The sequence below is a fragment of the Phacochoerus africanus genome, chromosome 4, assembly GCF_016906955.1.
Source record: "Phacochoerus africanus isolate WHEZ1 chromosome 4, ROS_Pafr_v1, whole genome shotgun sequence".
In the NCBI taxonomy this organism is placed as follows: Eukaryota; Metazoa; Chordata; class Mammalia; order Artiodactyla; family Suidae; genus Phacochoerus; species Phacochoerus africanus.
The window spans coordinates 7,829,234-7,841,458 of NC_062547.1; the positions used below are offsets into that span (position 1 = coordinate 7,829,234).

Sequence of the window (12,225 nt, forward strand, 5' to 3'; positions counted from 1 at the left end):
TGATTGGGCCGGGTCAGTGACAGTTGCCGTTGCCCAGGCAACTAGGGCTGGGCTCCTTTAGTGCCAGAGGGAGGGGACAGGCCCCAATTAGGGGCCTTGAGATCGGGCTTGGGGTGAGACCTGTGTGCCGTGACGACGGGGCGGGTCTGGCCCGAGGCCTGGGTAGAGGCCTGGGGCTGCTCTGCAGCCTCAGAGCTCTGAGAGATTTAGATCTTGGTTGGATACGCTGAGCTTCCTACCAGGCCAGACTCAACCGAGGGATGGGGGCCTGGGAGGCAGGGAGGACCTGGGGCTTGGAGGTGGGAGAGGGAGCCAGGGGTACCTGTGCCCCAACCTGGCTGTCCAGCCTTTGCCACAGCTGGGTCCTAACTACCTGCCATCTTGCCCTTACAGCCCAGAGCATGTTCCAGATCCCAGAGTTTGAGCAGAGTGAGCAGGAAGACTCCAGCCCTGCAGACAGGGGCCTGGGCCCCAGCCCCACAGGGGACAGACCCCCAGGCCCCAGCAAGCCCTGGCGCACGGCCCCAGGCCACCTGGGGGAAGCTGGTCACCAGCAGGGGCAGCCGGCCAGCAGCAGCCACCATGGAGGTAGGCACCCCAACAACCACCTGCCTGTCCACCTTGTCTCTGGCTTGGGAGCTGCCTGCACCCCAGCCACGTCCCCCCTCTCTGGGTGGCTTTGAGGGGGTCCCTAACCTCTCTGCACCTTAGTTTCCTCTTCTGTAAATCGGAGTAATTAGTCACCACTGTTGTTGGGAGGATTACCAGGAATACCTAAGAGGCACTTAATTATAGAGCTGATGCTTAGTAAGTGGTCAAAGTATGTAACTATTAGTGTAGGACCAGGACAGAATCCCTGAGAGGCAGCCCAAAAGGGGAAGTGACTTGCCTAAGGCCACACACATTTCTTGTGGTATAGCTGGGCCAGGAGACGCCACAGTGCCCTGCCCCAGGCTATCACTTTCCTTGGGATTGGGACTTCTAGCCCCCAGGTATGTTCAGTTACCAGGGCCGGGTGACCCCAAGAAGCAGACAGCCCTACCGGGCAGCAGGTCTGTGTGGGACTGGGGAGGCCTAGGCTGTCCTGGTCCCCCTAGGAAGAGGACCCAGCGCTGAGATGGAAGGATGAGCACTGGAGGGCAGCAGCGGCCACTGCTCAGTAGTCCCCACCTCCCCGGTGCCCGGCCCAAGGCTTGGCACCTGGAGCAACCACAGAGATCTTCCGAAAACAAAGCGCGGGCCCCTCGCCTGCTGAGGCTGAAACCATGCCCTCCTCCTTTTCAGGAGCAGGACGGCTTATTAAGGCCCCGGCCCCAGCCTGCTGTCTGGGGCTGAACTCCTCCGGCTTTCTTTAACTTCCTGATCTTTGCAGTCGCTGTTTTTCTGCTTGGAACAGCTTTCCACCACCTACATAGCTGTCCCTTCTCACCCTCTGTATCAGGTGCTTAGTGTGTGCTACATGCTGTCCCAGCTGCCAGGGGCACATCAGGGACCAGATAAGAGAAGTCCTTGCCCTCATGGTGTCTACAGTCTAGTAGGTGGGGGGAGACAGACTGTAAACAAACAAAGAAACTACAGACATAATGTGTTAGAAGATATGCAGCACATGGCACACTCTTGACTTTCTCTTTGGAACCCGGAGAACTGGGGAGCCGGTGGCCTGGGTTGGCCTTCTTATTGGGCTGGGCCTTGAGATTGGAAGGGATGAGGGGGGAGCCAGGCAGACAGATGCCTGTGGGTAGGGAGATGCAGGCAGAAGGAAGGGCAAATGCAAAGGCCCTGAGGGCAGGACAAGGTTGGGCCAGGAGGGGTGGGGAGGGGGAGCTGAAAATGCCTCGGGAGTTAAGGGAGGAGGAGGGGGCTGCTGGGTAGGGCCTTGAAGGCCAAGGCTGGGACTCTGACCCTTTTACTTGGAGGGGAAACCGGGAGGGCTTGGTCTGGTTTGGGCATCAAGAGAATCCTCTGGGCCCCTGTGTTGAGACGGGTCTGCACTGGGCGAAATGCACAGGGGAGGGTGGCGGTGGTGGGGATCTCATTTTAGATTCTGGTTTTATAGACTCTAGGTTTATCCTGAAGGTAGAGCTAGCAGGATTTGCTGCTAGACAGATGTGTGGTGGAGGCATAGAGAGGATATTGCGGAGGGAGGGATCTGGCCTGGGCACCAGGTAGAGTCACCTGGGTGGAGGCACTGGGAACTGAGATGGCCTGGGGTCAGATCAGGAGCCGGGTTTGGGCCAGGTCAGGGCAGAGGTGCCTTTGGGGCATTCAGGTGGAGATTTCTAGTAGGGATACATCTAAAGGGGATTTGGGTTATTTGTTTATTTGTGGCCTGCAGGCATGCAACTGCCTGCTGTGGGATCTCAGTTCCCAGCCCAGGGATTCAACCAGGGCTCCAACAGTGAAAGTGCTGAGTCTTAACCACTAGACCACCAGGGAACTCTCCAAGGGTGATTTGAACACCTGGGAGTTGGCAGTTGCTGAGGTAGTGCTTTGTGAGGCCAGGGAGCCTGTGTAGACCAGAGGGCACCCAGGCTGAGCCTGGGGTTCCCGCCTGCAGAGGGCATCCTGAGGAGTGAGCCCACTTGAGTGGGGGCGGGCGGGTGCTGAACTGGGTGACCTGCTGGGAGGGCCACTGCAGGAGGGTTGGGAGTGGAGTGCTGGACTGGACAAACACGAGGGGCCAGTGCAGTTTGCGTGGAGAATGGGAGGGGGTGCTGGGGAAAGAGCTGGAAGTAGGAAGGGGAGTCTGCTCTTGGCAGAGCACCGGAGGGAGTTCCTATTGTGGCGAAGTGGAAACAAATTCGATTAGAAACCATGAGGTTTCGGGTTCGATCCCTCTCCTCAGAGATTGACTTGACCTGTGGTGTAGGTCACAGATGTGGCTCAGATCCCGTGTTGCTGTGGCTGTGGTGTAGGCCAGCAGCTGCATCTCTGATTAGACCCCTATCCTGGGAACCTCCACGTGCTGCTAGTGGGGCCCTCAAGAGCCGAAAAAAAGAGCAATAGAGGAGAGGGTGGCAGCTGAAGGCCCAAGGAAAGTCAAAGAACAGTTGTTTGATTGTTTTTTGGTTTCTTTTTTTTTGTCTTTTGTCTTTTGTGGGCCGCACCCTCGGCATATGGAGGTTCCCAGGATAGGGGCCGAATCGAAGCTATAGCCGCCAGCCTACGCCAGAGCCACAGCAACTTGGGATCCGAGCCACTTCTGGGACCTACACCACCCCGCTCACGTCAACGCCGGGTCCTGAACCCACTGAGCGAGGCCAGGGATCGAACCCACAACCTCGTGGTTCCTAGTTTGATTCGTTAACCACTGAGTCACGACAGGAACTCCTGATTGATTGATTGATTTTGCTTTTTCGGGCCGCACCTGCGGCATGAGGAGGTTCCCAGGCTAGGGGTCTAATTGGAGATAACAGCTGCTGGCCTGCGCCACAGCCACAGCAACACGGGTTTGGAGCCACGTCTGCGATCTACACCACTGCTCATGGCAATGCCAGATCCTTAACTCACTGAGCGAGGCCAGGAATCAAACCCACAACCTCATGGTTCTTAGTCGGGTTAGTTAACCCCTGGGCCAGGACGGGAACGCCTATTTATTTTTTTAAGATAGAAAGGGGGTCAACTATACTGCAATAAAATTTTATTTTAAAAAAAAAAAAAAAGGAAGGGCAAAGGAGTTCCTGCTGTGGCACAATGGCTGCTTGGGAGCACTAGGACGCAGGTTCAATCCCCAGCCTGGCCCAGTGGGTTAAGGATCTGGCCTTGCCACAGTTGCGGTTTAGGTCACAGCTATGGCCCAGATCTGATCCCTCGCCTGGGAACTCCACATGCCACAGGGTGGCCAAAAATGCAAAAAAAAGAAAAAGAAAAAAGGGGAAAGAAAAAAGAAAAGAGCATTTTTATAAGCTGATGGAGTGAGGAAGATACTGGAAGCTGCGGGAAAGAAGGGAAGCTGCAGGAGAGGTGTCCTTGAGTCGGAGTGGTCTGATGTGGCGGGGGGGCTCAGCTAAATGCATTTGGGGGGTGGGTGGATACCTCGTGGGAATGAGTAGAAATTTCTCTTGAGGGTGACTCCGATTTCTCAGTGAAAGGAAGCCAGGTCTTAAGCCAGGAGTGAGGGTGGCGACAGGGCTGGGGCCTGGGGGAGAGAAGGGAACAGGTTTGGAGGGGTCTTCTGGCCCAGAGTGTGACGTATGGGAGGCATGTGGCGCAACATCAAGGGCACCTCTGGCTGGGTCTTGTGGCCGTGAATTTGAACTGACGCGGCACAGCTGCACGTTTCTCCAGCCACTCGAGGCGGGGGGGTGGTGGGGGGGCTCGCAGGGAGTTGGTGTTAAGCAGAGCTGTGTTGGTCTCAGCCCAGTTAAGTGCAGGTGGAAGGCTCGGCTCGTGTAGGGCGTAAGCTGCCCAAGTGTCAGGAGCCCCAGTATCCTTAGAGACGTGGTACCAAGGCAGGTAGCTGGGCAGGACCGCCTCAGTGCTGTGAATGGATGAAGACAGCAGCGACTAACGGAGAGAGCAGCAGGGAGCTCCAGAAACCTGCAGGCACCACTGGATATTCCTTAAACATTTTTGTCTGGTGCCCCAGTGGCATGTGGAAGATCCCTGGCCAGAGACTGAACCTGCGCCATAGCTGTGACCAAAGCCTCAGCAGTGACAATGCTGGATCCTTAACCCACTGAGCCCCTGGAGAAGTCCCTCAAACTTTTGATTTCGTTTTCAGTGTCTAAAAAGCAAGTGATTGGAGTTTTCTAGTGGCTGAGCAGGTTAAGGGTCCTGTGTTGTTGCTGCTGTGCCTCTGGTCTGGGAACTTGCACATGCGCCAAAAAAAAAGTCTTCCGGAAAAGATCCACAAGTGCTGTTGACATGCCAGAGCCACAAGGCCACTGCCCCTTGTCACTCCACTGTTCATATTCTCTGCCTCCAGGCCCAGGGCAGGCTTGTGGCCACCTCTGTGACAGCCCCCGTACAGAGCCGGTGCCCTGGAAGGTGGTTTGGGGGATGAGAGAAGGAGGGATAGGCGGTGGGAGAAGCAGCCCCAAGCCGGGCTGCAGGGTTCCAGCTCTGCTCTCCCCTCTATTGGCAGGTTTAGTTAGCTCCATCAGGTTGCTTCGCTCATTCTGCCTCAGGTTTTTTTTTTCTTTTCCCCTTGAGGTATGGTTGATTTACAACAGTCTGTCAGTTTCAAGTGGACAGCGGAGTGATTCAGTTCTTTTTCTTTTCTTTTTTAGAGTCTTTTCCAGTATAGGTGGTTCCCTGTGCTTTACAGTAAATCCTCTGTCTTATCTGTTTTATATACATTAGTATCTCTTAACCCCAAACTCCCAATTTATCCCTCCCTCTCTTTCCGCCCTTTGATAACCATGAGTTTGTTTATGTCTGTGTTTTGTTTTTCTATTTCTGTTTTGTAAATAAGTTCATTTTATCATAGAGTCCACATATAAGTGATAGCATAGAATATTTGTCTCTGACCTAATTTGATAATCTCTAGGTCCATCCATGCTGCTGCAAATGGCAGTTCTGCAGTAGTTTTGTTCTTTTCCATGGCTGAGTAATATTCCATTGTGTGTGTCTGTGGCGCCTCCATGAGCACCATACCCTTTTTATTCACTCCTCTGTTGATGGACATTTAAAGGGTGCTTCCATGTCTTGGCTGTTGTAAATAGTGCTGCTATGAACATTCGGTGCCTCAGTTTTCTTATCTGTAAAGTGGGAAATAGAACTAGTCCCACCTCATCATGTTGTGAGAAATCTGATGTGTTAATACAGGAAAAGTGCTTAGAAACAGTGCCTGGCACAGAGGAGGGTTTGCTGTTCTTACCGTTACTGCAATTGTTGTTGTTATTGTTCAATTGAGTTGGCTGAAGTTCTGAGCAGAACTGGGGACTGCCATTCAAGCAGTGGGGAGAGAAGCATGAATAATCAGTACCCCCCTGATAGCGGACAAGTGAAGTGTAGGTTAGATCCAGAATGTTAAGGGCGTTCCTACCATGGATCAGCGGAAGTGAATCTGACCAGTATCCATGAGGACACAGGTTTGATCCCTGGCCTTGCTCAGTGGGTTAAGGATCCAGCATTGCCATATGCTGCAGTGTAGGTTGCAGACAGCGGGCTCAGATCCCACGTTGCTGTTGCTGTGGCTGTGGCTTTGGTGTAGGCCAGTGGCTACAGCCCCATTTGACACCTAGCCTGGGAACATCCATATGCCTCAGGTGCGGCCCTCAAAAAAAAAAAAAATCAATGTAAGGACCTTGACGTCCACACCCAGGAGTTTGGAGTTTATCTCCTAGGCAATGGGGAGCCATTGAAGGTTTTAGGCAGAGGAGAGACATAGTTGGGTTTAGAGTAGGGGGACTGGCAAACCATGCCCACAGCATGCGTAAGTTCTCAGGCTAGGGGTTGAACCCACACCACAGCAGCAGTGACAATGCTGGATCCTTACTCACTGAGCCATCAGGGAACTCCTTTTTCTTTTTTTCTTTCTTTCTTTTTTTTTTTTTTTTTTTAGGGCCGTACCTGCTGCATATGAAAGTTCCCAGGCTAGAAGTCGAATCAGAGTTATAGCTGCTGGCCTACGCCACAGCCACAGCAACACTGGATCCGAGCTGAGCCGCGTCTGCAACCTACACCACAGCTCACGGCAACGCCAGATCCTTAACTCACTGAGTGAAGCCAGGGATCCAACCCACATCTTCATGGATCCTAGTCAGGTTCGTTGCTGCTGAGCCACGATGGGAACTCCTCTTTCTTTTTTGATCCCTCTTTTTTGTACAGCTCATGGCTAAGGATGACTTTGACATTTTTAAATAGTTGACAGAAATCCAAAAACAATATTTTCTTTATGTCCCTAAACACAATTTGAGTGGAATACAGCAGGGCACAGTCATTTATTTACAGCTTCTTTCAAGCTATGACAGAGACTGTGTGGCCTGCAATTCCCCAAATATTTACTCTTTGGCCCTTTACAGAAAACATTTACCAGCCTCTGCTTTAGAGTGTTTTCTGATTTCCTCAGCTCTGAGCACGGTGAGGGTGTGTTCTTTACAGGCCAGTAGGGGTTTTATACCCCAGATGGCTTTAGGGGACACGGGGAGCCTGTGGTGCCCGCTCCAGGTGGGGCGCCACGCCACGCTGCCTGCTGGGGGCAAACACTGCGTGACCCGCCTGTGTGGGGTAGAGCAGGTGGCAGAGCATCACTGCCTCCAATTGTCTGGAACACTACAGTTTCAATGAAGTGTGCAAGAATACTCACAGAAGCATGTCCAGTCCCACCCACTTACCCAGAAGCCCACTGAGTAAGTAAAGAACTTAAAAGCCGGGGGCACCTCTGCCATAGGCCCCTCCCACTTCCCCACCCTAGCCCCAGGCAGGCTCTTTGGGCTGAGGGAATGATCCGGGTGGGGCAGGCCTGGGCACCCATCCTGGGCTCACACCCAGATGGGAGGGGCCACCTCCGCCCTGCTCAGGGGCATGGAGGGGTGAGAGCTGATTGAGGGCTGGATGATTGGCATATCTGCTTCCCCCAGGGAGTTCAGAGAAAATCCCTCAGGTTTTTTTCTAGTAAATAGAAGGACACTAAAAGGTTCAGTTTAGATGGAGTTCCCTGGTGGCTCAGTGGGTTAAGGACCTGGTACTGTCACTGCTGTGGCGCAGTGGGTAGGGCAAAAGAAAAAAAAAATTCACTGTACACATGGAAGTGTCATCTTAATGATGAGGCTCAGTGGTATAAGAACCTGACAGTGCCTGTGAGGATGTGGGTTCAATCCTTGGCCTTGTTCAGTGTGTTAAGGATCTGGCATGGCCTTAAGCTGCAGTGTAGGTCACAGACAGGACTCCGATCCTGTGTGACTGTGGCTGTGGTGGAGGCCAGCAGCTGAAGCTCTGGTTTGACCCCTAGCCCAGGAACTTACATATGCTGCACGTGCAGCCTTAAAAAAATAAAATAAAATTCCCGCTCCATAGGGCAGGCTCCTGGTGAAGCCGGCACCCACTGAGGGAGCGGGGAGCCCTCCTGGTTTTCTCGTCTGTAAAATGCAGAGAGGGAGTAACCTCCCTCATAAGGAAGAAATACACCTGGAGCACATTTCCAGTGGAACACAGGGCTGCTTATTCTGATTCCTAGGCGAGGGGGCAGCAGTCAGACCAAGGGCCCACGTGCCAGTCCCTCACCTTCTAAACCTGGGTCTTGCACATGTCAAGCGTGGAGGTGGTGTGGGTTCTAGCACTAATCAAGGGGAACAATAGCCCTTGTTTCCTGAGCACTTAAGTGACCGGACAGGGTGTGCCAGCTGTGTGACCTCAGGCAAGTTCCTAACTTCTCTGTGCTTCCATTTCCTTATCTGTAGAACAGGGAGATAGTGGCATCTGAAGCTGGGAGGCTTCAGGACATGAAAGAGGCAGCACAACGTGCACTTCCTGTCTTATTTGCTCCCGCCCTGGTCCTGGGAGGCTGCAGGCTTTTTTCACCGAGGATAACATTGAGGCCCCAGGGGATGAAAGGGCCTGGGGTCACAAAGCAGGAACCTGTGGAGGTGGGCCCCATGTAGCTATCGCTGCCCTGCCCCGCTGCCCACGCCCCACGGAACTGGAAAATGCTCTCAGACAGGCCTGTGCTCGGCAGTGGTCTTGCTGTCCTCAGCTCCTCCGGCCCCTGCCCCCCAATCCCGACTGCTGACCTGGCCGGCCATTCCCCACAGCCACCCCGTTCCTCAAGGTCTTTATGGTGTCTCTTCGTGCCTGACCTCAGGCCTGAGCTTCAGCCCAGGAGCTCGGACCTCCCTCTTAGCCTAGGCCTTTCTGGATCCAGCCCCCTCTGCCCTTAGCTTTCTCAGCCATGTGTCTGGAGCTGGGACCCGTGGAGGCCCTGCAGGCCTAGAGCTGACCCAAGGCCTCTAGGGAGGACGAGAGACGGTTATCCTCTGGCTTCAAGACCCGGCCTGGATATTTTAGGGCCACACCTACGGCATATGGAGGTTTCCAGCTTAGGGGTCCAATTGTAAGTGTAGCTGCCAGCGTATGCCAGAGCCGGAGCCACAGCAACGCAGGATCCAAGCCTCATCTGCGACCTACACCACAGCTCACGGCAACGCTGGATCCTTAACCCACTGAGTGGGGCCAGGGATTGAACCCTGTGTCCTCATGGATGTTAAGTGGGTTCACTAACCACTGAGCCACGAGGGGAACTCCTGGCCTGGATCTTTCTCCTCAGCGCCTGACAGGTGTGCCTTGTGGGCGCTGAGTACGTACCTTTGCGCTTGCTCCGTGCCTGTCTCTCACTCTGTGCTTAGTTAGCTCTGGGCTTTTGCTCCTGGGGGCGCTCTAGGTCTTTGCTGGTCTGGGTAAGTGGTTGGGGTTGGCAGGAATGAGGGGGATGGCACACAACACACAGTCAAACTCCTAACCTCCCAGGACTGTTAGGACCCAGTAGAGGTGCCTCTTTGAGGCACCCGTCACAGACCTCCAGGCTCTTTATCTTACGTGGCCCTTACACTGTCACTGGTAGTGAGAACTGGGTCTATCCCCACACAGGGGAGGACTCAGGCGCAGGGAGTTAAGGCTGCCTCGACAAGGGAAGACGTGTAGCTCAAGGGATAATCAGTGGACCATGGATTCCAGCAAACCTCCAGGGTCGTCTCTCTTCAGAGCTTCAGCTGTGTGACCCTGGGCAAGTCTTAGTCTCTCTAAGCCTCCCTCTTCTCATCTGCAACGTGCATGCTCACTCACCTCCCAGGAGGGTTAGGATAATGAGAAAATGCACACGGGCGTAGCAGTCAGTGCTTCATTAGTGTTAGCAAAAAAAGCCAACAGACTTTTCTGGACATTTTTCCCAAAGTGGATGATGTGGGAGATGCAGATACCCTGCCGACTGGTTCTTGGCTTCCGGGGGCCGAAGGCTGCATATAGGTCACGAGATGGTCAAGCAGGTGGCCTGCAGAGCTGGAGCTCAGCCCTGCCTGGCTGGGGAAGGACATGGCCTCATCCAGGGGACGTGTTTCCGCTGCAGAAGAATGGAGCTGATGAAAGACCTAACAGCCTAGGCGGTTGATGGGAAGCCCCAGGGTCTTGCACTCACAGCTGTAACTGCTATTTCTTATGCCCTTAGTTTGTGCCCGGTGCAGAGAAGTCATTTTATACACTAAGGTTCTGGCCCATTATTGGGGCTCAACTGAGATTTGTGGGATTAATGAGAAGTTAATTCGAATCTCCGCAAAAGCCCCATGAGCTTCCCTTTGGAGGGAACTGGGGCTCTGAGAGGTAGAGCGTGGGCACACAAAGCCATCAGCGGGCTGGCGGAGGTAATGCTGGCATCAGCAGGGCTGGAGGCGCAGAAGAGTTGAGATTCACGTCGTCCCCACCCTCTGACCCTCTCTGCAGGCGCTGGGGCTGTGGAGACCCGGAGTCGCCACAGCTCTTACCCAGAGGGGACCGAGGAGGATGAAGGGACTGAGGATGAGGAGCTCAGCCCCTTCCGCGGCCGATCGCTCTCGGCGCCCCCCATCCTCTGGGCTGCACAGCGTTATGGCCGCGAGCTCCGGAGGATGAGTGACGAGTTCCAGGGTTCCTTCAAGGTGAGCGCGCGCGTGGGACTGTACCCTCGAGTCTCCTCCCAATGGGCTGTCCCGTTCGAGTCCCAGGGCCTTTCGGGATCTGAAGTCCAGGCCCCCCTCCAGAAGGGCAAGACCCCTGGCTTCCCCAAATCCTTGAAGCGCGAGGCAGGCTGGCATCTGGGCTCCTGACTGGCCGACCCCTTTTGGGTATCTGGGTCCTTTGGCCTCAATTTCTGAAACACTTCTTTCATTCTCAGTCTTATCTACCAGGTGCTAGATCTCCGATTCTGGCTCTTACAGAGTCCTAGGCGTCCCTTCTCCCCGCCCCCGGCTAGGAGGGGCTGGGATCTAGCCAGTTCCATTCCTAAGGGCCCAAGCGATCTCATGCTTAATAAGGTAGTCAGGGGACCCTCGGTACAGGGCCTGCTGGGAGCTACGGCCTTTATCTCCCCGGGGAGTCTCACTTAGCGGTAGGATTCCGGAAGCAGAATTTAACCTTTCCTCCTCCCACCCCGAAGGGACTTCCTCGCCCGAAGAGCGCGGGCACAGCGACGCAGATGCGGCAAAGCCCCAGCTGGAAGCGCTTCATCCAGTCCTGGTGGTACCGGAACTCGGGGAGAGGGGGCCCCGCCCCCTCCCAATGACCATCCGTCCCACACCGCCGCTGGCGGCCATCCTGGGAATGGGCGGAAGTCTTTTCTGCAGGCGTCCTTGCAAAAAGAGCCGTTTCGTCCCTTTCGGAAGAAGGCAGTGTGACCCAGAGGCTGATTCCCTTCCTGTGTGTGCGAGGACCGCGGAAGGGCTCGACCCTCATCGGAAGTTTTGAAGTTTTTCCGCCCTTAGCTGCCGGAAGTGGCCCTGTGACCCCGCCCCCGGCGCTGGGCTGCCGCAGGCGCCTGCGTCCGTTGCCAGCCGAGATTAACCCTAACGCCGCCAGAGTCCTTTGCTCAGAGGGAAAGCCGCGGGCCGATGCTCGCTAGGAGACGTGCTAATAAAGCCCGCGTGTGTGCCCTGGAGTCTCCTTGTCGGTCGCTTGGGGCTTCCTGGGCAGGGGGAGTGCTAGCACTGACAGAGTTAGCAAAGATGCCCGGGTTTTACATATAAGGGAAACCGAGGCTCTTTTTTTGAGTGACACCCCGGGACCGAGACCAGCGAGGGGTTGAGACGGGGAGCAGAGCCACGGCCTCTTGGCCTCCGGGAAGCGGAGTGCGACCAGGCTTCAGGGACTGCCAGGTCCTTATCTCTAATATGGTAATTGGGAACCGCAGGCTGGCTGGCCGCCGGAATTCCGCGAACTGCGAACCATGCTGCCGTCCCCCAGGGAGGGTCATTTGTTCCTATTTGGGTCAGTCCTTTTGAGCAGCTACTGTGTGGCCGGCCTGGGGCCAGCCATTCTCAAGGAGCTGGCAGGGCGCGCAGGGCGGGGGAGGGGGGCGACGGCTCCGCACAGGGCTGAGTAGAGTGATGGCTAGGGAACCCGGGAAGCTTCACCAGGACCTGGGAGCAGAGCTCAAAGCTCAATTCCAGAAAGATTTATTGGCGCCCTCTATAGACCAGCCAGCGCTTTGTACTGGGTACACAGAGAAGAATTTCGCCACAGCCCCTGCTATCCCAAGCTTCCTGGTAAGGGGAGAGCCAGCCTCTCTGAGTGAAGTAACCGCCAGCCAAGTACTGTAAG

General features: G+C 55.0%; 1 protein-coding gene and 1 long non-coding RNA gene across 5 annotated transcripts; one reads left to right on the forward strand and one right to left on the reverse strand.

Moving 5' to 3' along the window:
- The first annotated feature begins 29 nt into the window (after positions 1-29).
- Positions 30-11,563, forward strand: BAD (BCL2 associated agonist of cell death). 4 transcript variants are annotated; one of them, XM_047775404.1, is made up of 4 exons: positions 30-113; positions 394-588; positions 10,375-10,568; positions 11,066-11,563. In XM_047775404.1, the coding sequence occupies exons 2-4, from the start codon at positions 402-404 to the stop codon at positions 11,189-11,191; spliced, it is 507 nt and encodes a 168-aa protein (XP_047631360.1). In that variant the 5' UTR covers positions 30-113; positions 394-401; the 3' UTR covers positions 11,192-11,563. The 4 variants fall into 4 exon arrangements, with proteins under 4 accessions (XP_047631360.1, XP_047631357.1, XP_047631359.1 ...); XM_047775401.1 differs by having other exon boundaries at positions 10,375-10,567; positions 11,062-11,563; XM_047775403.1 differs by lacking the exon at positions 30-113 and adding an exon at positions 120-258 and having other exon boundaries at positions 10,375-10,567; positions 11,062-11,563.
- On the reverse strand, positions 9,765-11,139 carry LOC125125010 (uncharacterized). Its single transcript, XR_007134348.1, has 2 exons — positions 11,012-11,139; positions 9,765-9,997 (listed from the first exon to the last, which is right to left on the reverse strand). It is a non-coding gene; the product is annotated as an uncharacterized LOC125125010 (long non-coding RNA).
- Positions 11,564-12,225: the final 662 nt, after the last annotated feature.

Excerpts from the sequence above, each read along its gene's own strand:
- BAD (XM_047775401.1), top strand. The coding sequence starts at position 402 with ATGTTCCAGATCCCAGAGTTTGAGCAGAGTGAGCAGGAAGACTCCAGC. Across the intron at positions 589-10,374 it reads CAGCAGCAGCCACCATGGAG|GCGCTGGGGCTGTGGAGACC; the intron begins GTAGGCACCCCA and ends CCCTCTCTGCAG. Across the intron at positions 10,568-11,061 it reads GAGTTCCAGGGTTCCTTCAA|GAAGGGACTTCCTCGCCCGA; the intron begins GGTGAGCGCGCG and ends TCCTCCCACCCC.